This window comes from Podarcis filfolensis (assembly GCF_964270895.1).
Source record: "Podarcis filfolensis genome assembly, chromosome: 1".
In the NCBI taxonomy this organism is placed as follows: domain Eukaryota; kingdom Metazoa; phylum Chordata; class Lepidosauria; order Squamata; family Lacertidae; genus Podarcis; species Podarcis filfolensis.
The window spans coordinates 95,770,271-95,791,551 of record NC_139604.1 but is presented as its reverse complement, the minus strand read 5'-3'; the positions used below and the strand labels follow the sequence as shown (position 1 = coordinate 95,791,551).

Genomic DNA, 21,281 nt, shown 5'->3' with positions numbered 1-21,281 from the left:
TTTAAAAAAGCAATTTATTATAGTGGCCATCCCAGATAATTTGTTCGATTGGCTAATTACGTGTTGTGTGAATTATGTGTCTGTTTCAGAATAATAGTGGGTGGAAGTATGCATCTTCACTCGATGAAAATGTGAAGACACATCCTTTAATGAGGCCTTTTAAAACACTGACTGAAAAGGTAATAAAGGAAAAAAACAAACTGCATTATTTAATGAAACAACAGATTTTGTGTGCATGTTTCATTGATACATGAATATCACTGATGCTGCAAGGTGCATCATTTTAATAAGCATTAAAATATGACAAGATTTAAATCCAAATCATGTTAAGTTTAGCTTTCCAAATGGTATACAATGAGAAGACCTTTGTACAATACTCCAGTTTAGACTTATTCCAGGTGAAATGTTACAAAATTTGTATATATCTTTTTTAAGGAAAAGGAAATCTATCGATGGCCTGCCAGAGAATCTCTTAAAACCATGTTAGCAATGGGATGGAGCCTAGAAAGGATAAAAGAAGGCGATTCAATGGTACAACAACGTGAAAGCGAAAAGCTCCGTAGCATATCACAGTCCAGCCAAGTAAGGCAGAACTTTCTTATAAAAAAAGACTAGAGAAAAATATGAGCTCATTTTTCTCTCTGCAAACTAATGCTATTTCTGTTTTGCTATTTTTTAAAAAAAACACCTTTGTAGAAATATTGGTGTGGTGACCCAGTCCTGTGAAATGTGTTAAGAATATTGCTTGCCACACTCTGAGATGGAGAGCATGTTGGAACATTCGCAATAGCAATTCCCCATGGCAAATTGTTCCAGTTGCCAATTTATTGTGACTTTTTCATATCTAATGATCAGGTGACTCAGCCCTAATTTGTGAGGAAAGTTTTTCGACACAATACAGTTTTTAATAGAATGCTATTTTCCCTCCCACTTGCTCCACAGGGAGGAATATGCAAACTAGATAGCTCTTACCTTGCTGTGGGAGGACAGAACCTCTAGCTTTCTTCCTGCCTTGCTCCCATACAGGTTGGGTGACAGCTGTACGCTGTCATCTACACTATGCAGCCCGACCCCATGATATTGCACAGGAATCTGTGGACTTAGCACTCACACCTGTAGAACATGGCTCCTCGAAGACACATCTTTCTGGTGCAGGGATGTAAATTTGAGTTCATCATACTCCTTTCCACTTCATAGGTCTTGTGTGTCAGCAGTTGTATAGGCCCTCCAGCAAGCCTCTCTTTCACCCTAGTGGCAGGGATTTAGCTTGTCAGGGTCTGAAGAAACATGGCTCCTTCCAGGCTTCCATGCCACCTTCCACCCTGTTCTAGAGAATTTCCCAACACTTTGGAGCTGATTTTCAGGGGATGGAGGGGACTGCAGGATATTGGCAAAAATCTGCTCTCCTGCTGCATTCAACGATGCTTCCACTGGATCAAAAGCCTTTCCACGAGTACTATGGTACTAACTGAATTTCACCCTAATTTAAGTTTTTAATAACACTTAGCATCAGGCATTTTGCATCCTTAAACTTCATTCAATATAGATTGACATGTAAAGAATCTAAATATGCAAAAAAACCACAAAACCTCTAATTCTTCCTTTTAATAATAGGGAAATGGATACAACCCAGCACCACTTGATCTTTCAAATGTTGTACTCTCCAGAGAAATCCAGGTTTGTATAAGACTATTCAAAAATGTAGGAAAACACCTATTCATACTTAAATAAGAGCAACAAGGGCCAACAAGAGAGTGTCCTTATGTTCAAAAGTACCGTGGGGAGACCTGCTCTAGCCACAGAACAGAAAGTATCATAACCATAAGGCATTTCAAACAAACCACATCCAACATAAATAGGTCCTCATTTCCCTAGGATCCGCACCATGAGCCATAAAAGGCATCCTTTATGATAATATCTGCCCTGACTCCATCTATGTAACAAAGCATTGGAAGACACAAGATGGAACTAGCCTTTCCCTGGGCAGATGCCCTCATAGGTATTCCTCCTTCCCTGCTTAACACTTACTATAAATGATATATTTAAATACTATAATATATATTTCTGAAAAATTGTATTATTTCTTTTGATTTTGGATTATTCCTTCTTGATTTGGTGGTGATACAGGGAATGGTTGAAGTGGTAGCAGAAAACTATCATAACATTTGGGCTAAAAAGAAGAAAACTGAATTGGAAAGTAAAGGTAAGACTGAAATGTTTTGTGTGAAACCTGATATTCAGTAGGGGAATATCTGAAAATACAGATGACATGATAAGAGTAGCCTTAGGCTGCAATCCCACTTACTTGGGAGTAAGATCAGTGGAATTCAGTGGGACTTACTGTACCTCTAAGTAAACAAAATGACGATCACAGCCTTAGTTTGTCTGTCAATTCCTACTGTAAATATTAACACTTCTCTCATCTTACCATAGGTGGAGGTAGCCATCCTTTATTAGTACCTTATGACACTTTGACAGCCAAAGAAAAGTCTCGGGATAGGGAGAAAGCACAAGAACTGTTTAAATTTCTTCTAGTGAATGGCATTGTCATATCCAGGCAAGTTGTATATCACTGTGTAAATAACGTGTTGCCCTAGTTTTTTGTTTTATTTCTCTTGCTTTGAACATAGCCAAATAAACCTTTTCCCAATTATTTTTAACCTCTCTTGAAATCCTGAGCTCATTTTGAGCTTTGGCCCACTTGACCTTGTTGGCTACCCATGTATACTCTTCCTTCATGGTTTAACCTTTCTTCCATGCCCTTCTTAAATCTCGGCTCATCTGTAAGCTCCTTATGAAGCCATACCATATTCTTTAGATGCCTCCCACTTTTCTTACTTGTTGGAATTGTCTGCATTTGTGCCTTCAGTATTTCACCTTTAAGAAACTCCCATCCATCTTGAATTCCCTTCGCTTTGAGTATTTTTGACCATGGGGCCTTTCCCAGTAGTTCTTTCAGCTTTTTCAAAATTGGCCTTCTTCTAGTTCAGAGTGCATCTCCAGCTACACTCAGCTTCCCCTTGCCTCCATATCATGAAACCCAAGAGGGTGTGATTACTTCCTCCCAAGGTTCCCAGTACTGTCGATCAGTTCCTCCCTGTTGGTGAGATTGTGGCTAGATGCATCCCATGGCTCTGTCATTGAGAGACAGATGCAAATTGACATCTGGTCTGAGCTCCATACATTGGGAAGAAAGTGTTGGGTGAAGAGGCTCTGAGTTATATATTGAAAGGTAAGAAGAAGGTCATGCCTTCTGCACTCCAGTAATGAAACAGCAAAATTTGTTTTAATGATACCACCTGTAATGGTTATAGGGGTTGCTCGTGCGTAAGTTGCCGCCACTCCTGGCTAGGTTCCCTGGTTAAACCTTTTCTGTCTGGACAGCCCTTCACTTCATGGCTGCTTCAGTCGCTAGCAGAATCCGTCAGTGGGCGTTTCTTGAACCTCTTCCAGCATAGAAGTTCTTTGACGCCAAGTCTCCGCCTACTCTCCCTGCGCGGAAGTCTTCTGCACAGGGTGGGTGTGGGCAGCGGAGGACCCGTGCTCTCCCCGCTGGTCTCCGGCGAGGAGTCCTGGAGCCCTCTCGCCGATTCCCCCATCTGCCCCCCTTTCTCCCTGGTGTCACGCTGATTTCCTTCCCCAGCTGATGAGCTGCCTCTCCCCCTGCTGGGCCCTTCTCCAGCATTGCTTTGGAGCCTTGCCTCCACCTCTAGCTCCGATGGCAGTTCCCTGACACCACCCATATCAAATTTGTCATTCCTTATAATCTGGATGCAGAGACCTTGATATTTGGCCCAGTTTTCCTTCCCGGGAGTATTTCAGATTTCAGTCTAGAGAGCAGCAGCCTAGTTCAGGATTCCCAGATGTTACACCATCCAGAGGAGGAATGCAGCAAAATCAATTTTGATTCTCCATAGCCACCATTGGGGATGCGGGTTGCTTCATGTTGCTACCAGGTGAGAAGCAAGCAAATTTCCTCACTGGGTGAAGAATTATGTTAAGGATATTGGATAGAATTTCAAACCCTTCTGCCAAGTCACTTCACATGATAATCAGAAATCCAGAGAAACAGGAATTGATGCAAGCGGCCATAGGTCATCTTCTTCAGATAGCTGCAGTCAAGCAAACCTCAGAACAGAGGTTTTCAGGTGTTTATTGTTCCAAAGAAAGGGGGCACTTGGCAGGTGATATTGGATTTGAAGTTCTTGAACAAGTTTGTAACATACTGAATTTTTTGTATGGAAACGTTGATCTTCCTTGGGGAGGCATAACTACCTGGCTTCAGCAGATTTCACCAAGGTCTATCTCCATGTGCCAATCCACCCAGAGCATTGACAATTTCTCAGCTTTGCCTATGCAGGTCAACATTTTCAGTTCAACATTTTAGGGCTCCCTCAAAAATACATTTATGGTAAATGAATGGTCCCCTTTTCCCACTTAGAAGCTGCAATCCTAAAAAATGGGCAATTTCAAATAATGTTTCAAAATTACCATGTACAATATCTTCTTTCCAGTAGCACCTTAAAGACCAACTAAGTTAGTTCTTGGTATGAGCTTTCGTGTGCATGCATACTTCTTCATGCACACTTCTTCAGATCTGAAGAAGTGTGCATGCACACGAAAGCTCATACCAAGAACTAACTTAGTTGGTCTTTAAGGTGCTACTGGAAAGAAAAAAAAAATTTGTTTTGACTATGGCAGACCAACACGGCTACCTATCTGTAACATGTACAATATGATAAAGTAGCTCAGCTTGAAGTCATTAATATTAATCAAACATGCTTCTTTTTACTAGAGGCTTAAGTGGCATGGAGATGGATGCTTCATCCATGGAAAAGAGGTTTGCCTATAAATTTCTGAAGAAGATTCTCAAATACGTTGACTCTGCTCAAGAATTCATTGCACATTTGGGTAAGTTTCTGTAGGCTACTAATCAGAAAGGCAGATTTTACCCTAATTCAGTTACATTCCCTATTGTTGTCATTTCCTTGTGAAGTGGCATGGACTGTGCAGGGCTTTGATCCTTACTTGCTGTGCAGAAGTGTTTGCAGGCCTGCTTGACCTTGCACATTGAGCATCCATAGCAGCCTCTGTCTTCCTGAGCCCAAAACACCACACATATCTGGGCAAGAGAAGGGGAAAGGAGAGGTGGCCATGACAGGCACCCTTAATGTGGTTTTCCCTTTGAGGAAACATCCCTTGTCCAGAGTGAATGTCATGCAGAAAATGCCAGTCCCACCCACATGGTGCTTTTTTCTCAAAGGAATAGCGCACAAACTGTTAATGCAGAGTCCCCAGTGAGAAAAGATCACCCTGTGCTCTTTCCAACAGAAGAAAGGGTCCTCAGTACTAGTTTACCTACATAATACTGCTCCCAGGAGGGGCAAGGGTGCTTGGAGCTTTTTTAAACTGCTTGCCTCTACTTCCCCATCTTCTGCCTCAGGAGGGAAGAGAGAAGCTTTGATGGTGGGTGAAGATGCTGGCCAAGCATCTTCAAGGGAATTATGTACACACGAGCTTTGTGGTCTTTTGTGTTCACACATGTCTTTCAAGAAAGAAAAAATGGATGCTCGCTTACCCTTAACTTCACATTTAAGAAGCTCCTTTCAAAGCAATGTTGAATAGTGTGGAGAACAGGAGGGTGAAGTTAGGCATGCTACTGATTCTCCATTTGAGTTAGTATGGCCACCCAAGTGCAATTTTTATTTTTGAAATTTGTATACCATACTTTATCAGTTGACTCCAGAGTGCTTTACAACATTAAAACAACAAAATTCAGTAAGAAGTATAAAATTAAGCGAAGGTTAAAACATTATAAAAACAGCAGAATATATGATGATGATGATGATGATGATGATGATGATGGCCTGTGGTCATGTGAGAGGATTTACCCAATCCACTGTCCCCAGCATCCCACTTCTAAACCTACACTTCAGGTGATCCAATAGTTCTTTTGCCAAACCTGTAACTTATGGGCCATATCCCACCCTAAAAAGAGGCACTCTAATACTCTCCCAAAATCTGTCATTAAAAAATATCTCTTGCCTTGTTCTTGCCTGTTCCAGTGATTCCCCCACTGTGATTACATGATGCCAAAAGGTATTTGTGCTTCACATAAATGAAGCAGCACTTAAATGAAAAACCATTTCAAAAAAAGAAAAGGAAAAAAACTCATTTTGGGTAGGGGGGAAGCTTCAAAAATAGGAGTTGAGCACACACAGATGGACTTTCTCACTTCATCTTCTGTGTCCACAAGATCTTAAGCAGCTTTATTATTTATCACGTTTGCCTAAATGGAGATGATCACTAAATAGGAGCACATAGTTGCCTCTTCTGTTCCTATATAGATCATATGGTTGGTGCTTCTGAAATTTTGACTTCATGTATTTCAAAATCCCATGGAAGATGTAAATTGATATTTTTGCCTAGTGTTATTTACCATTTTATTGTTTGTCTCCAGAAGCTATTGTCACCAGTGGAAAAACTGAGAAATCACCACATGACCAAGAAATTAAGTTCTTTGCCAAAGTGAGTTGTTACATTAAAAAACAAATGAACTACTTTAACTTTCACAGTAATGGAAGAATATAATATGTATTAATGTTGAGATTTTGTAAAGAAACCCAAATAAATTGGTATTGAAAATTGGTTAGTGCTTTAAGGTTCTCTCTCTCTCTCTCTCTCTCTCTCTCTCTCTCTCTCTCTCTCTCGATGTAGGGCTGCCATCATGCAGCCTGCATTGGAAGATTTGTAGTGCCTCATCACAGTCTTGGATTCAGATGATGTTGAGGCAGGGTTGGAGGGCAAAGTGAAGGCAGGTTATACAACGGCAGTGGTCATGGCATGGGAGCAAGAAGGGAGGGACACCAAGAGGGGAATAAGTAAAGGTAAAGGGACCCCTGACCATTAGGTCCAGTCGTGACCAACTCTGGGGTTGCGCGCTCATCTCACTATATAGGCCGAGGGAGCCGGCGTTTGTCCGTAGACAGCTTCCGGGTCATGTGGCCAGCATGACTAAGCCACTTCTGGCCAACCAGAGCAGCACACGGAAACGCCGTTTACCTTCCCGCCGGAGCGGTACCTATTTATCTACTTGTACTTTGACGTGCTTCCGAACTGCTAGGTTGGCAGGAGAAGAGGGGAATAGTGGTGGTCTAAAACAATGGTGGAAGTTTAAGTAAAGCAGCGATGGAGGGACACTTGTACCTCCAATGACAGTGTAGGATCCACAAGTACCCTCAAGCAGCTCACCTTCTTCTTCAAGGAGACTGGAACCTCGTCCAAAATAGGTTGTGTTTTACAGTGGTACCTCGGGTTAAGTACTTAATTCATTCCGGAAGACCATTCTTAACCTGAAACTGTTCTTAACCTGAAGCACCACTTTAGCTAATGGGGCCTCCCGCTGCCGCTGCGCCTCCAGAGCACAATTTCTGTTCTCGTCCTGAAGCAAAGTTCTTAACCTGAAGCACTATTTCTGGGTTAGTGGAGTCTGTAACCTGAAGCGTATGTAACCTGAAGCGTATGTAACCTGAGGTACCACTGTATTCATTCAGACTGAAGAACCACCCCGGTTGCCGTCTGATTTCTCTGAGAGAGAATTTTCATTTTGTCTGGGATTAAAACCTCACTAAACACTGAGAAAGATGGTGGGTAGATAAGGAACAGGAAGTTGAGAGGTATGAAGGAAGGGTGTAAAGTAAGATATGGACTGAAAAAAGAATGAATGCCGTCATGGGAATTAGTTAATTAACAAGTTAAAAGTTAAAGGAATTGCTAACTGGTTAAATTTTTCAACTGTAAACTTCACTTTAAAAAAAGTTAACTTTATCCTTTTTACAAGTTAATTCTAAAACTTTTTATCTGAATTCCCTAGGTTCTGCTTCCACTAGTTGACCAGTATTTTACCAACCATTGCCTGTATTTCCTCTCCTCCCCAACTAAGCCACTCAGCAGTAGTGGATATGCTTCAAATAAAGAAAAAGAAATGGTAGCAAGGTATGTAAGTAAGAAAAAATACAGTCTATGACACTGGAAAAATCATGATATAATACCGGTATTAGGCTCTTTAAAATATTTATTTCATATATCCTTATAACTCTAGCCAGTTTTTTTTAATAATCCAAACTTGTATTTTAATTATATTAGTCTACATTGAGTGGTCACACATGTGCCTCTTCATACAGTCACCTTACACTCTGATGATGCTTATAATCGACCAATAATATGAAAAATAACATGAATAACTTTATATACATATCTTTTGTGTAGATTTAGTTAGAAATGTAATCACAAAAAGAAGTAAAACTCCTTTTAAGCCCCTTTCTTACTGGTTCAGAATTCTGTCATTTTTATTTATTTCTCTACATTATTGATTTTCTCACTGATTCTCTTGTCTTTCTTTCAAATTATTCTCCTGGGGGAGATAGGTTTGTTTTTTTTTGTTTTCTAAATAGATTTTTTTAAGATACTAAATAAGATTTTTCCAAACGTTTTACTTTCAGTGACGTTTTAATCTAGATGTAATTCTCAAATTATATCTAAGTGTTTTCATTCACAATATACTGATTTTATTGCTCATGTTCAGTATTATATATAGAAACTTTATCAGACATTTTTCTAAAATGCAGATATGTTGCTTTTGGTTTCTCACTTTCTGTTTGTAAGTCCATTAAAATACTATCCAATCTTTCCTGGTATTATTTATTTTTTAGAATCCTATGTTGTTGTTTATTCATGGTTTTGGTTTTTGCTCATGGAAGGAGGACATCCTTCTGTGGGTGAGTCCTCCTATCTACTTCAAAGATTCAGAGGTTCCAAAGGCTTCCAGAACCTCTGTTGGGAGAGGGAGCCCTCTCAAATATTGTCCAACCTCACCTAGAGGTAGCATGGTATCCATTACTTTCCAAGGTATGGGTTGTTGCTGTTTTCTTGACTCTTCTCCATAACTAGTTTTAGCTAGTTAGTAAAGTCTTAGGGTTATGTTTGTTTGTTTTGGGACTCACTGCTGAAGAGGTGATAGAGTAGTCAGCCACAAACAAAGCAAGTTGACATTCTGCATCCCTCCAGGAGCTGCCTGGATCCAATTCAGGAGGGTTGATTTATTCCACTTGTGTCTAAAAGCATCTCAGCATCTAGGGCAGAGATGGGAAACATGTGACCCTCTGGATGTTGTTGGACTGCAACTCCCATCAGCCCCAACCATGATGGCCATAGAGATGACTGTAGTTATATCCAGCAACATATGTAGAGCCGCAGATTCACCATCCCTGATCAGCGGGTAAAATCTTCAGTGTTGACTACTGCCATCCATTATTGATGGCAAATCATTCTGTCCTGGGTTCCATCACTGGGTATAGAGAGTCCAAGCAATGAAAAAGGTGTCTGACAAAAATAAGGAATGAAGCACAATGAAAATCAAAGGAATTGACAGCTTCACTCTTTGAAGACTGATGTATTGTGCTTTCCCTTCAGATCCAATACCATGGAGACAGTTACAGATAACTGTAAACAGAATTGTTCTGCCTATGGGTACAGTCTACCTACTGTTAGTGTAGTCCTTGTGATGAACCCACCATGCTCATTTTTACAGGAGGGTTGGGGGAAGACATCTCAGACAGGTGTGTAGATCTTACTGAAGAGGGAAATCCAGGGCACACTTAAACTGCCCCACAGGAAGAGGGAGACTGAATCATGTTGGGTTTCTTAATCCAGCCATTCTCCTACAGATTTTTAAACTGCGTACTTCTTAAATTGAGTCCTTGATTAATACAAACCTCAGAGCACTGGAACGTCACCACCTTTCTTTGCAGAAAGCTGGTGTCAACCAAGAGCTACTAAAGTAACCTCCTTTTCTCAGTCTAATCCAGGGTTTGTTGGAGCGGCATACTAGCTTCCATAGCCTGCTGCTTGTTTTGCCTAGGAAGGATGCTCATCTGCTGTGTCAACTCCCAAGTGGAGGAAGAAGGCAGGCAGGACTGGGCAGAGGGACACCTTCCCAGAAGGGTGGACCAGGAGTTTGGATTGCTCTGTTAATCAATTGAGTGCAGATTGCTAGCTTCTAATCTAAAGCCCACCCTATTTTGGGGTGCTAAGCTTTTTGGTGATTTCCTGAATGATGCACTAACTAAAATGAAGTTTAAAAGCCTATATTATCTGTTCCCAAATAAGGAGAAGCAGAAGGTTAATATAAGGAGTCAGAACTCATTTTGCAATCATAGAGTTCCTTTTTGAGCTAGCTAATTTTGACCTATCAGGTATTAATAGCAAAATATAGCTACTAGCCAGAACTAAGCAGCAGTAAAGACAAAATTCTATTTGATGCCGTATTTTACCAGTGAGAGAGAAACTTTAATATTTCTTCTACATGTGGGAACCGCCAACTACTCATCCTTCAGCCTAATGTCCAGTCTTTTGGAAATTTGTATAAGAAAGAACTGTGTACCAAGGTGGTCGTTGTTGCCTTTTTCTGTTAAGCAGACCAAGGTTCTGGAAGCTTAAGAAAATCGCAAAATCAGATCAACAGCTTCTATTATTGTTGATGGACCTATTCCCATAATGTCCAATGTACTATTTATACCTAGTTTTGCCTCATTGCATGAAAATTTAACAATTTAAATGGGCTAGGATACATACAATACATACAACATACAATGCTCATACAATAATTAATATAATTGTGGCTTCTCATAAAAGATATCCAATCAAACATAAAAACTGCTAGAAGTGTGCTTAAGCTGTTGTCAAAGAAAGAAGGTGGCCTTCAATAAGACTAATGTCCCTCATTTACTGAGACTTTTAATGCAGAACTTTCACAGGGGCTATAATCTGATACTACACCTGCCGAGACACTCACACAATAAGCTCACAATAAGCAAAATTTGAAAATGGTCTGTTTAATTTGTCTACTTCCAGTGCATATATTCTCTTCATATAATTCTTCCATCAGGCTCTTCTTATTGCTGACAAAACCATACTTTAAGCCAATTCATATGCTCTCAGACCAACTCCTGACTCTGAAAGTCCAGTTCCTGGTGGCAGTTAGGATATCTGGTGGCAGGAAGGATGTCTTAGCTGTATGCTCTTGCCTTTCAGGAACCCAGGCACTGATGTCTTTATTTAGAAGATTTATGAAATCTTGCTTTAGCTGAGATTCCTGCATTGCAGTGGGTTGGACTTGATGACCCTTAGGGACCCTTCCAACTCTACAATTCTATGATTCTGTGTTTCCCTAACGTAATTTGTCCCACAGAATGCAGGAATTGGTTCTCTCCTATTTCCCCCCTAACCCATTCCACTCGGGGGGGGGGGGGCTTACGTTGGATACATGTTGGATACTCAATATGTATTTATGGAGAACAATATTAGTAAGTAAAGATTCCTTGTTTATTTTCTTCCATAGCTTCTTGGGACAGAAAGATTTCTAGAGCAACTCTAAATATGTGGCTTTGGACTCCTTGTTCCCTGGAGTAGCGTGATACTCTAAATAAAGATATATGTGCCTCTCTTCCTCAAAGACTGTATGACATTAGTGTACTAATTACCTTTTAAGCCACCAGGAGGTATTTTGGCACATCTCATATCTGAAGAGTAGCTGCGGGATGGGCACTCAGTACACCTACTTCTGTATAGATACCTTCACTGAAGCACAATTTGAGCAAAGAATCCTATCACAGATAGTGGGCAGGGTATTGAAGTTAGGTCTCACCTCTTGATGGGTTCTGGTGCTTGAAGGATATCCTTGCATGACCTAGGAAAACATTGCTTATCCTGAGGGTTCTTTCTGGTCATGAAAAGGAGGACATCCTGCATTATTTCACACTAGAATCTTGAAATGACCTCTTGTCCTGGTGGAGTTAACTAAAGTTGCAGTATTAGAACTTAATAATAGTCATTTATTTCTGGTTAGATGATCTTTTGTTCCTCAGCTGTTGGAAGCCTCCAAAACTGAGAGGTTTCCTCCTCCCAGCAGAGATTCCAGAAGCCTCTGGAAGTCCTGCCTTCTTGAAATGGATGGGAGGAGTCAGCCATCAAAGGATGTTCTCCTTTCCATGACAAGAAAGAGCCCTCATAAGTAAGTCCAATAATTATTTCCATTATCTTCTGATGACTTTTATCTTCTCAACTTCATTTTGTCTTGCTTACTATTTGGTTGCTAAAAGTAGAACTGATGAAGCAGAAAGTTTAAGTCTCCCCCCCCCCCCCCCCGGTGCCATAACCTTATGTAGCAATGCTTTAACATAACTGTTATTTGTAATCAATATATTTTTTTTAATTTGAATTTTCTATTTTTTCACATTCTTAAGTTCTTTTATTTTGTACCTTCAAAAAGAAACGACCATTACAGAATGATTTGGTTACATAACATATAGTGGTCAAAGAGCTTATTTGCGAAAGAAAATAAAAAAAAATCTTTAGAATAGTATTCACTTTCCCCCTAGATGTATAGAAAATAATTTCTAAATGTAGTTATTATCAAACTCAGCTTCTGTTTAATTCAAAACATACTTTGTATCTTTGTTTCACATCTACCATTCTCACAGTTGCTCCTCACTACTGTATTAATTTATTATCTAAACAAATCTTTAACCCCTCTGTATTTTTCCTGCTGTTTTGCATTCTTTTCGGCTTTAGCCTTTTCTGCAAACTTGCTGCTCTTGTTAGACATAGGATTTCACTTTTTGGTAAGTTAAGAAAGATTTTCATTAAGTTATCATCACAAGTTGTCTGGGATATTTCTGGGTTGATGAGAAATTGTTGCCTGCTTTTTAGCTAGTAATCATGAAAATGATTTTTTGATTTTTTTTTAAGATAAAGTATCCCTGAACTGTCCCTTTGTAGTGTCCTTTCAATCTCTCCTGCTGTCATACCCTGGGACAATGCTGTAAAAATTGTTTACGAGTCCCATTTCCTGCTTCTGTATCAACATACATCTGCTTTGTTTTCTGACTACGGTGTTATCAATAATATATTTAAGCAAATGCAGAAGAGCATGATAATATCATGCAAAGTACTAGATACTACTGGAAGAGAAATTTTAGTATGTTGTGGAGGAGCAATCGTAGCATCTTGCTAAGTACAATATACTATCCTTGCACAAACTGTGCAGAAACTTGATAATTTGCAGAGCGATGCTATGGGTGGTGGTGGTGGTTGTGGTGAGTTTCTTTGGTGGAGCTCCCACCGTTACCTAAACCCTTTTGGCTTCAACTCAGATACATTTTTTTGCATAAATGTTTTTTCAGCCAGGAGCTAAGACTATGTCCTACTCATGAGTGAGGTCCTTACTCACAAGTGTGAAGGGAGGGAGTGGAGGGAAATATGGGAGAGCCAATTAGAAGAGGCTGAAGAAGGGAAATGCCAAGGAAGAAAGACTTCTAAAGCTTCTCTTTGAGACAATCATAGCGCAGAGCTGAGAAGGAGCATGGGTGAGATCCAGCTCCTTTCTACTGAGGCATTAGACCACAGATCCTTAAAGGTGCCTTAAAGTTGCAAGGCACAGATGCACATTCTGCACATCTTCTAATCTTTTGGATTTTTGGTTCCCCTGAACACTCTAGATATTTTCTGATTGGCAGTTCTCTAATCAAAGAAATCCAAGTAAATTATGAATGGGGAAAAATATATATAAAAGGCAAGCAGAGTCTACATGCTTTCCATTAATCTGATAATTAGATGATGTAAGAAGAAAAAGTAACAAAGATTCCAATTTTTGTTAAAAGAATATTTGATTTTCCCAGCATAAGTGGGTTTCATAAATGTATTAATTTTTATTTTACCTTTTTAAAAAGAGAATTTAAAAGAGCAACATATTTCCCCATTCATTTTGAATAGGTAGTGATGCTGCTACAATGGTTAGCTGCCTACACATCTTAGCTCAGACACTAGACACAAGGTAAGTTTACTCCTTTTATCAGTCTTATATGTGAATACTATTTCACCCAAAGATTTTTTTTCAAAAATATCCCCCCTCCCCCAAAAAAATGAATTATTGGAACCAAATTATTTACTTCCCAGCAGAACATTTTTCTTGAAAGCTATGTAGTTAACATATCTCATATACTGTTCAATTTAGGCTGTAATCCTATACATATTGGCGAGTATGCTCACTGAATTTGAGGAGACTTACTTCTGAGTAGACTTCTGAGTAGACATCTGTAGATTGTATGGTCAAGAGGTTTAGTTGAAAGCAAGGTGTAAAAGTGGTGAATTTTGCAACACTTAAAATTCATCATTAAAACTTAAGACTTAGTGCTGTTTTCATTTCCCATAGAGGTAAATTTCAAAAGCAAAAGTAGAAAATGAATAAAAATATGGTTGTAAAAATTCAGTTTTTAAAAGTAGTTCACTTCAGCTTTACTAATCCATCCTTTTTAGCAATTGCAATCTAAGCAGGAGTGCGTCCTCTATTTCCCAACCAGCACCCCTAGGTGGCACCTTAGTCTGAGAAAGAATCTGCAAATGTACACTGAGCAATAACTGAGAAGCAGAGGAAAGCCTCTTTTCTTGATACATGTGTAATGTTCGTATCCCTGTGCAGAAGCCTGCTAGAAGTAAGTCTCATTTCATAGCACTAGGGTAAATAATCTCACCGTTCTAGGACTTGGTGTAAGTGCACCAGAATTAGCTTCCTCGCCATAATTTCCTACGTAGTTTCTTAGCATGCTTAGTAAGAACTGTTTAATAGCCATGTAAATACTGGTATATGACTGGTCAATGTAGACACCTATATCTCAAAGAAAAGACATTAATTGAGGAAGTCTAGATTTGCTATGGAAAAGTATAGGCATTTGATTTCTAAGTGACATTCTATAAATTGTCCTGTAGAACCGTCATGAAATCAGGTTCAGAGCTGGTTAAAGCAGGACTGCGTGCCTTCTTTGAAAATGCAGCTGAAGATCTGGAGAAGACATCAGAAAATCTTAAACTTGGAAAATTTACCCATTCCCGTACACAAATTAAAGGGGTCTCACAGAATATCAACTATACAACTGTGGCATTGTTGCCTGTTCTAACATCAATTTTTGAACATGTTGCTCAGCATCATTTTGGCACCGATTTGCTATGTAAGTCTTCTCAGTTTTATCTTTGATTTTCAGATATTGTTTCAGTTGTAACTAGGAATGAATGAGGATTCCCCTGCTCATTCCAAAATGGTTCAAGGCTTTGCACTCAACTGAAGCTGAAACCATGTTTGCTCTTTTAGAAGTGTGCATTTAACTTACTGTCTTATTTATTCTAATATGCTATGAGCTATGGCAAAATCTGAAATTAGCTGCATTATATTTTCATTTTTAATACATAGATCCAATGGAAGCTGTATGGCAGCTAATATGCTTCCAGCCTCATGTTTTAATAAATTTTGAGCCCTTTGTGATGAATACAGTGGTACCTCGGGTTAAGTACTTAATTCGTTCTGGAGGTCCGTTCTCAACCTGAAACTGTTCTTAACCGGAAGCACCACTTTAGCTAATGGGGCCTCCTGCTTCCACCGCACCACTGGAACACGATTTCTGTTCTCATCCTGAAGCAAAGTTCTTAACCCAAGGTACTATTTCTGGGTTAGCGGAGTCTGTAACCTGAAGCGTATGTAACCTGAGGTACCACTACATTGATTTTTTTTCATTCAGGGATAAATGAACAGTAGCCTCCTGGATGTTGCTAGATTTTCATTCTAAGTCATCAGTACATCTATTTTATTTATGGAGGATTGTCACATCTTGTCTGAGAGGTCTCCTGCAGCAGAAATTCAAGTGATGCAGCCTGTCCCAGAATAGGATGCAGCGAAGGGTGGGAAGTTTGCCTGTTGAAGCTTCAGTTGCTAAAGACAGAGGAAAAAGTTGTCAGCCTCATTAAGTACTTTTCCTAGGCAAAGGGTCTTACATCAATGCTGGGCTGAAATGCACCAGGCATTGGTGGAGACTGATATCCTATCTTCTCTGTGGTTCACAGGGGCCATGACTGTTTGAAGTTAATTAAAAGACTCCCACTGATCCAAAAGTCTTTTACATCAGGTTCATAGGGACTGTGTGGGATGAGAGAGAGAGAGAGAGAGAGAGAGAGAGAGATGGGCCTTGTGATTAATTAAGGCAGCAGTCCAATTTTAGAATTTTGTTAAGTCCAGGAACATATTGGATGGCATGTCTTCCATGAATCCTAGAGTCTTTGATCCAGCACAGGCCTCCATTCATGGAAGGAAGGGAGGAAATTTTTATCAGTTATCTTTCCCATCCACAACCTTCTGTTCCAGCGAGCCCCTAATCCTAAGGGGCAAGTTTTCAGTGGGATGCAGGGAAAAGAGCAAATCAATGAAAACCACCTTCCCCTTCTGTAAGGGGAGGAAAGTAACACTTTTCCTGTGAGTAGAATTCTGATTATATGACCTTTGTATCCAGCCCAAATGGCTGCATTGGTATAATCATATTGTAGAATAGGAAAGGACCTCAAGCGCTGGCAATTCAGAAATCTCAACTAAAGCATCCCTGACAGATGGCCATCCAACCTTTGCTTAAAAAGGAAGGAGAGTCCACCACCACAATTTTATTTAGAAAATTATATAAAATTGAATAAAGCATTAGGAGAGTACTATATACAACAATTGGCTGTTGTTTGGGTAAACTGTATAAAGAGGTCAAAACATTCAATTTTAAAATATGACGTAGCTGAACATAAGTGTTTTCTTTTCTTTTCTTTCCCCCAGTAGGTGATGTCCAAGTATCATGCTACAGAATTCTTTGTAGCCTGTACTCTCTTGGAACTGGAAAGAACATTTATGTTGAAAGGTACTTAACAAAAAAAAAGCTGAATACACTATGAAAAGTTGCTCTAAGCATATTGCTGAGTTAAGAGTGATTGTGCCTCTATAAAGCACACCAGTAATCTTTGGTAGCTGAAGCATTTCCTTACAAGCAAGCTAAACAATACCTTGTATTCTCCACTGGGCATTAGGACACTTCCTAGTGGGACTGTGTTTGTCCTACTGCTCGAAGGCAGGAAATTTGGTTGCTCCAAAGGTAGTTGGTGTGTCCACCTCCCTTCTTGTATTCAGAATGTATTGGGAAAGGCTTCTAGAAGGCAGCCTTGAGGCCTGCAGTTCTCACCATGCCCCCTTTTACACTTCAGCCACACCCACTTTTACATGCTCCTCTCCATCCCAGGTTGTCCATGGGTCAATGCAGCCTTTGGCTCGATAGCCACTCCTGGCTCACTGGAAGCCAGAAATGTTTCAGTGAAATGTTGCTCTGGAGTTTTTCAGAACACCAGTGTGTCTGCAATTTTTTAAATATCAGTTGTGAAAAACTGAAGCGGGGGGCATACAAATCCAGACAAAATAAATGGTGGCTGAAATGAGACAGGCAGAACAGCTTGCTAGTATTAGCTTGCAAGTGGAAATTCACACAATTGTGGTGGTCACAGGACTCCCTCCTACATATTGAGTACATTGGTGACTGTCAGGGAAGAGAATGCAATGGTAGACCACCCTTGCTTGCCTGGCTCCAAGAGTGGGCCACGTGGGGAACAGGCCACTTGCCAATCACTCGGCAGGGCCTACCAAGAGCTGGGACCAAACATGGTGTGTAAACAAGTGCTGCCATGCCTTCAGCTCCCACGTGGCTGCCTGTTAAATGTGCTTGGAAATGCTCTAAAGCCTTAAACGTACCAGTATTGCCTGCCTGTAAGTCAGGGCTGGCCCACCCATGAGACAAGGTGAAGCGGCCACCTCAGGAGGCAGCAGATCTGACCTCCACAGAATGCATTGTCCACTGCTGCTTCTGCTGCAGCGGCAGCAATGGCTGCAGTACGTTCTTTGGAGGCCAGATCCGCCTCCTCCTTGGAAGCACCCCTAGTGCTGGCTTTATAATGGCCTCTTGACAAGTAGGAGGCACAGCTGGTTTCCTTCCCCCAGGAGAAAATGGCAGGGGCTGCCATGTAGGGTCTCCTGGATTCTGCACCCGCCCAGTGTGATTCAGAGCAGGGTTATTTCCCCCTTGTGACGGCCTTTGATTCCCACTTTAATCATTGGGTAAGGTACGCAGGTGGCGCTGTGGGTTAAACCACAGAGCCTAGGACTTGCCTATCAGAAGGTCGGCGGTTCGAATCCCCGCGACTGAGATAGAAAGGTTTCAGGGTTTTTTAAACTGCTTAGGTTTTCTCTTTCCCCTCCTCAGTTTGACAAGCCCCACACCCAATGAAAGTGATCATATTATGAGATAATTATTTGCAAGGCCATCTATTATTATTATCATCTCTCTCCCCTGCATCTAACTGCTTAATGAGGTTCCTTCCTAGATGTTCTGAACATTTTACTTTTTGTAAAGCAACTTATAAGCGCAGTTAAAACTTTTTTAAAAAATAACCTTCTGCATTAACTGCTGATGTTAAGGAAATATTTCTGTAAGGTTTTTTTTCCTAATTCGGAGTTGATTTCACATTCTGGTTAAATTGGCTGACATTCTCCTCAAGCGATTAAAATATTTTCAAGGGACTACTCAATTTGAGATTTTCTGACCCTCAACAGTGTAAGATTGTGATCATCAAAATTATACTGCTGAAATGTAGAAAGCTTTGACTAACTAGGAGGGGATTTTTGTGTGGGGAAAGACTAAGCTCTATCCAGCTCTGGTACTGAATTTCTGGGCCAATAATTCTTTAATCACTATTTTAAAACAATAAAGTGTGTTGTTGTGGCATACTAAAGACCAACGATTTTGTTATGACAGAAGTTATCATAGACTCAAGTCCACTTTTCAGATACATGAAATCTTGGATAAAATTATAATGTGGAAGTCCAGTGGCAATGAGTTTCAAAAAGGTAGTGACTGTTCATGATAGATTAAATCTATGTTCAATGTGCACACCTTTTGCAGTAGCCGGTTAGTGATAATTGGTGGGGATAAAAGAGTTTTGTGGAGGAAAGGAAGGGCCAATGGGACCTATTGATACTGCGTCCAAGGGCACCCATTAACTTGAAACCAGCCCTGCACCCTTGATCTCACACCCTTTTCTATTTTCTGTGGAAATCAGTACAAACAAAATATCAATCCATAATAAGGAATCCAGTTTCCTCCCCTTGCCGCCAGATTTCAAATCAAATAATATACAATTGGTTTATTAATTTGATCAAAATAAATCAATCTATTCATTCCAAAAGGTTATTACTAGTATTGAATACTGTAAGGTACAGAAACCTGCCTGTGCCAACTAAGATTATGACTTGAAATTTGGTCCCTGAGAGTGTGGCTTCATCTATTGCTCAAGGAAAACAATTTCTTCGACTGTTACTTTTGATTATCCACAAGATGTGGTTAAACATGACACTGCCTTCCAGATTTAAATATACTTGCTACCCAATTAGACTATCAAATTTGGAAACATTTTTGATAGGGAAGGACTGTTAAGAAAACATTGCAAACCAAAACTTGCTACTGATAAAATAAATGTAATGTGTGAATTGGATTTGAAAATAGTTACTTCAAATATATTGTGGGGTTGGTTTTTTACTTCAGATGTATTGTGAAAGAACTGATAGTGTTCTTTGGTTTACAGACAACGTCCGGCTCTTGGTGAGTGCTTAGCGTCTCTTGCAGCTGCCATTCCAGTAGCCTTTCTTGAACCTTCTCTCAATCTTTACAATCCACTGTCTGTCTTCAACACAAAAACTGCAAGAGAGAGAGCTAGTAAGTACAGTACTCTGCTACAAAAAGTTGGACTGAGAAATAAACTGCATCCTTATTGTCTGTTTTTAGACCTTTATTGCACTATATTTGGAACTATCATCATATATTTCCACTTACCTCCATTGATAGTAGTGTTTGACTGAAATTATTGTGGAAATGTCTTGGAATGGATATGTTTATAGCTTAGTTAAATGCTAAGCATTTAGCCAGTTCGCCATGCTATTTTATCTCTGTGCCCATTTAAGTGCATTTGTGAAATTAGGTAGCCACACTAATGTATGTATGTACACTAATCTGTACATACTATATTCATACTTGACTCTTCATGCATTCAAACGATGAACTTATTTAGATTGTTTACACCAATACAGTCACAAACACCCAGACATAATTCTGAAGATTGCAGAGGCTGGGGGGGAAAAATCACGATTATACAAATGGTCAGGAAATTAAGTTTGGTTGTCTCTGTCATACTTTACACTCTCCATGAAAATCCAGCCATAGAAAACCTAAGGGCACATTTCATGAAAGTGGTTTTGAATGTTTAAAGTGGCCCTGGATCACCATTATTCGCCAAAACAAAAACTTTGGAAGAACAAGCGCTTTGAAGGGAATCAAATTGTTAACAATTTGGAATGCAAGGAAATTTGCTAATAGAATGGCAAAAGCTCGCTCTCTACTTTATGAAATCTTGAAAGGTCTGAAATATCATTCTGATAAAATCTAGATTTGGACTCTGCCATTTGTTATCTTGTGATGCCTCTGTAATCTAAAACATTTCAGAGTAAATGTATTTCAGAGCAGGGGGTGCTGTAATCGCAGCAGGAATACAATCTGTATGACACCTAAAGTATAATGAATGTGAATGAAAACTTTCTGAGGCCCCTCTTTCTCCATGGCTAGTGTTGGTTCCTGATTTGGAATGGGGGGGGTGACTATCCATCAATGTTATCCAAGCCAAAAATTATTGTTGACCAATTGCTTCCCTTTCCTCCACTTCCTGAATCAAAGCAGTGGCTGAAGAAGCCCTCCTATGGGAAAGAGGCAGGGGCATGCTGGCTTTAGCTGATCAAAGCAGAGAGGCTTAGAGCTTTGCTTCTCAACAGCAGTTGATGAAGCCCCCTGTCCCCAAACTTTATTTCCTCTGGAAAGAGAGATGAGGGGTATCTTGGCCTCAGCTGCTGGTGGGTGGCAGTGTTCATGATAGTGGTGAAGAACAGCACTCAAGGAAGCCTTGCAGATTTATCCTGATGTGGACAGGCACTCTGGGCACCAGGACAACACAGCAGTCAAGTGACCCTCAATCTTCCTCACAATCTTTGAGCTAGGAAGGCAGGGTGATCATTCCATAGTTGGCACAATATGCCTCACCCACATCCTGCAGCTTCGAAGTTGGGAAAAATGCTTATTACATTGTCAAAGGGTGATGCCACACACACCATCCTAAGTACAATGACCATAAATTTTAAAACCTAAGTGGGTAGCAGAAGACAATCTGATACTTTATAATTTATCCGTTGTATCTGATAAATGCATTGCATTTATAGAAATAAAGGTTCAGTTGGTTCCATTATTGGAATGGAATTGATTTTAGAGTGTGTGCTGTTA

At 40.0% G+C, this 21,281-nt stretch overlaps 1 protein-coding gene and 1 long non-coding RNA gene across 2 annotated transcripts in view; one reads left to right on the top strand and one right to left on the bottom strand.

The window, feature by feature from the left end:
• LOC310767021 overlaps positions 1 to 21,281 on the bottom strand; it is a 962,895-nt gene that overhangs the window by 372,372 nt on the left and 569,242 nt on the right. The window lies entirely within an intron of this gene.
• The window catches only part of RYR3 (ryanodine receptor 3), a 265,223-nt gene that overhangs the window by 168,647 nt on the left and 75,295 nt on the right, over positions 1 to 21,281 (top strand). Inside the window, exons 53-66 of the mRNA XM_083607824.1 lie at positions 90 to 179; positions 436 to 582; positions 1,615 to 1,677; positions 2,128 to 2,203; positions 2,434 to 2,557; positions 4,796 to 4,911; positions 6,461 to 6,528; positions 7,874 to 7,995; positions 11,966 to 12,070; positions 12,631 to 12,680; positions 13,831 to 13,891; positions 14,824 to 15,062; positions 16,697 to 16,778; positions 19,543 to 19,673. Of these exons, the coding sequence (XP_083463950.1) occupies positions 90 to 179; positions 436 to 582; positions 1,615 to 1,677; positions 2,128 to 2,203; positions 2,434 to 2,557; positions 4,796 to 4,911; positions 6,461 to 6,528; positions 7,874 to 7,995; positions 11,966 to 12,070; positions 12,631 to 12,680; positions 13,831 to 13,891; positions 14,824 to 15,062; positions 16,697 to 16,778; positions 19,543 to 19,673 (1,474 nt within the window). The remainder of the gene's footprint in view (positions 1 to 89; positions 180 to 435; positions 583 to 1,614; positions 1,678 to 2,127; positions 2,204 to 2,433; positions 2,558 to 4,795; positions 4,912 to 6,460; positions 6,529 to 7,873; positions 7,996 to 11,965; positions 12,071 to 12,630; positions 12,681 to 13,830; positions 13,892 to 14,823; positions 15,063 to 16,696; positions 16,779 to 19,542; positions 19,674 to 21,281) is intronic.